Source organism: Adiantum capillus-veneris, chromosome 9 (assembly GCF_014529385.1).
Source record: "Adiantum capillus-veneris isolate H3 chromosome 9, ASM1452938v2, whole genome shotgun sequence".
NCBI lineage: Eukaryota > Viridiplantae > Streptophyta > Polypodiopsida > Polypodiales > Pteridaceae > Adiantum > Adiantum capillus-veneris.
The window spans coordinates 121,619,031-121,621,106 of record NC_140939.1 but is presented as its reverse complement, the minus strand read 5'-3'; the positions used below and the strand labels follow the sequence as shown (position 1 = coordinate 121,621,106).

The following is a 2,076-nucleotide window of genomic DNA, read 5'->3' as shown; positions in this document are numbered from 1 at the left end:
TTCTAGATCGTCAATTAACAACCAGCGAGCCAAAAAAAATTAGGGTTGCTAGCCGACCGTCGAGTTTCGAACCCGTGACCTGTCCCTACACACTCACGCACCCAATCCACCTTGCCTATCGCATTTCATTGAACGCAATGCGAGCCAGGTGCGATATAAGCCTTGCCCCCTTGCTGCGTTGATTCGATGGTCTAAAACGCCCGCCCTGCCGAAAACGAACCCCCATCGTAGATCCCTCGAGTGACACCCGTGTCACTTATAAACGAGGGCCTCCCCCCACATCCCCTGCCATATAGTGACGAGGGTCTCTTGGAAAGTTGGAATCTCTCTCTTTCTCTCTCTCTCTCTCTCTCTCTCTCTCTCACACACACACACACACACACACACAATTTGAATCGAAGGTGCAAATTGGAATTGCTCCTCTCTCTCTCTCTCTCTCTCTCTCTCACTCAAGTGTGGTAGATTGATTATACCATTTCCCCTCTTAAATAACATGTCTTGAGTTGAACTCCTCGTCTACTAGATCTTTAAGGTCTCTTGGGATAGTTTCCTACGACGTTAAAGCTCTCTTCTTCTTCTTCTTCTCTCTCTCTCACTCTCTCACTCACACACACACACACACACAAAATTTGAAATTGCTCGTCTCTCTCTCTCTCTCTCTCTCGCTCTCGCTCGCTCTATTTGACTTCCTCGCTTTAGGCTATCTCGTGAATATCGACACCCCTCCATAGAAAGAACATGGAGGTTCTGCAGCACTCGTTCGTCTCATCGTCCACGCCCTCGCTGCCTACAGAGAGGCAAGCATCAAATCGACCGCAATACTCAGTTCAGCTTTCTGCATCGCCCATTTCCATCTCCGCAACCCTAAATCAACAAGGGCGCCCTCTCAGAGGCTTCAACAGAGGCTCCAACGAGCTCGTTTCTAAGGTGCCCTCCATAGCCAGTGACTCCACACCCTCAAGTGCAAGGGCGCCCCCGCGCATTGTCATTGTCATGCGAACCAATGCTGCAGGTGGGTATGCATCTGCGCTTGCTGAGGTTGGACACTCTCAGAATGTGCTAGAAGGCATCAATGCAGACATGGAAAATCTTGGAAGGTGTCTGCAAGATAAGCAGTTCCATGATTTTCTCACTAACCCCACAATCAGTGACAAGATCAAGAAATCTGTGCTCAAGAGCTTGGTGGACAACGCCAATTTTGTTTCCTACACTGCCAATCTGCTCAATCTTATTGTCGACAAGAAGCGGACCACTCTCCTGAAGGAAATTGTTAAGGAATTTGAAGAGCTTTACAATGAGATTACAGACACAGAGGTTGCCATTGTGACATCAGCTGTCAAGATCAACACGAACCAGCTTGCGCAGATTGCAACAAAGATCCAGAGCATGTCAGGTGCGAAGAATGTAAGGATGAAGAATGTGGTTGATAAATCACTTGTTGCAGGGTTTGTTGTGAGGTACGGAAAGGATGGGTCACGTTTTATCGACATGAGCGTCAAGGGTCAGCTTGCGCAAATTGCGTCGCATATTGACTTAGTTGATCAACCTAGATTTGCGGGTGTTTGAACTCATGCTACTTGCATATGTAATGGTAGAAGTATAGTGTCATTCAACAGCTGTTCAGGCAGCATTGTCTCAGTGCCATAAGTGCTGGCGGTTGACACTCCATTAACGCTGCAGCATTGTCACACTTGAGGCGCTTTAATGAAAGACTATTATTGTGTTTTCAGTGGCCGGTTTCTTTCTTATTAGCTCTTAGTTTTCATTTTTATAATGATTTTGTGATGAAAGAGCTTCACTGTGCATTAGCATGAATTTGAGGGTTTGTGGGAGTTAGTTTTGCTACCATCTGCGTGCATTTTGGGAGTGCATGTGTGCTGGTGTAACATTACAGTCACCGCTCCATTGATGGGGTAGGGAATGGTCCCTCAGTGGTCCCCGGAATGTAGGTGACCAAGTTGGCGACCGGCGGAGGTCGGGAGCCAACCTCCTGATTCCAGGGGAATGATGGTTCCTAAGGGACCATTCCTGTCCGTCACTGTCTGGGAGAGGGGGGCCAGCTAGTGTCGACTGCAA

General features: G+C 48.0%; 1 protein-coding gene across 1 annotated transcript; it reads left to right on the top strand.

The window, feature by feature from the left end:
* The first annotated feature begins 659 nt into the window (after nt 1–659).
* LOC147451102 (ATP synthase subunit delta, chloroplastic-like) lies at nt 660–1,729 on the top strand. Its single transcript, XM_086520064.1, has one exon. It carries the CDS (start codon nt 739–741, stop codon nt 1,564–1,566), a length of 828 nt encoding a protein of 275 aa, XP_086376190.1. The 5' UTR covers nt 660–738; the 3' UTR covers nt 1,567–1,729.
* The last annotated feature ends 347 nt before the right edge of the window (nt 1,730–2,076 follow it).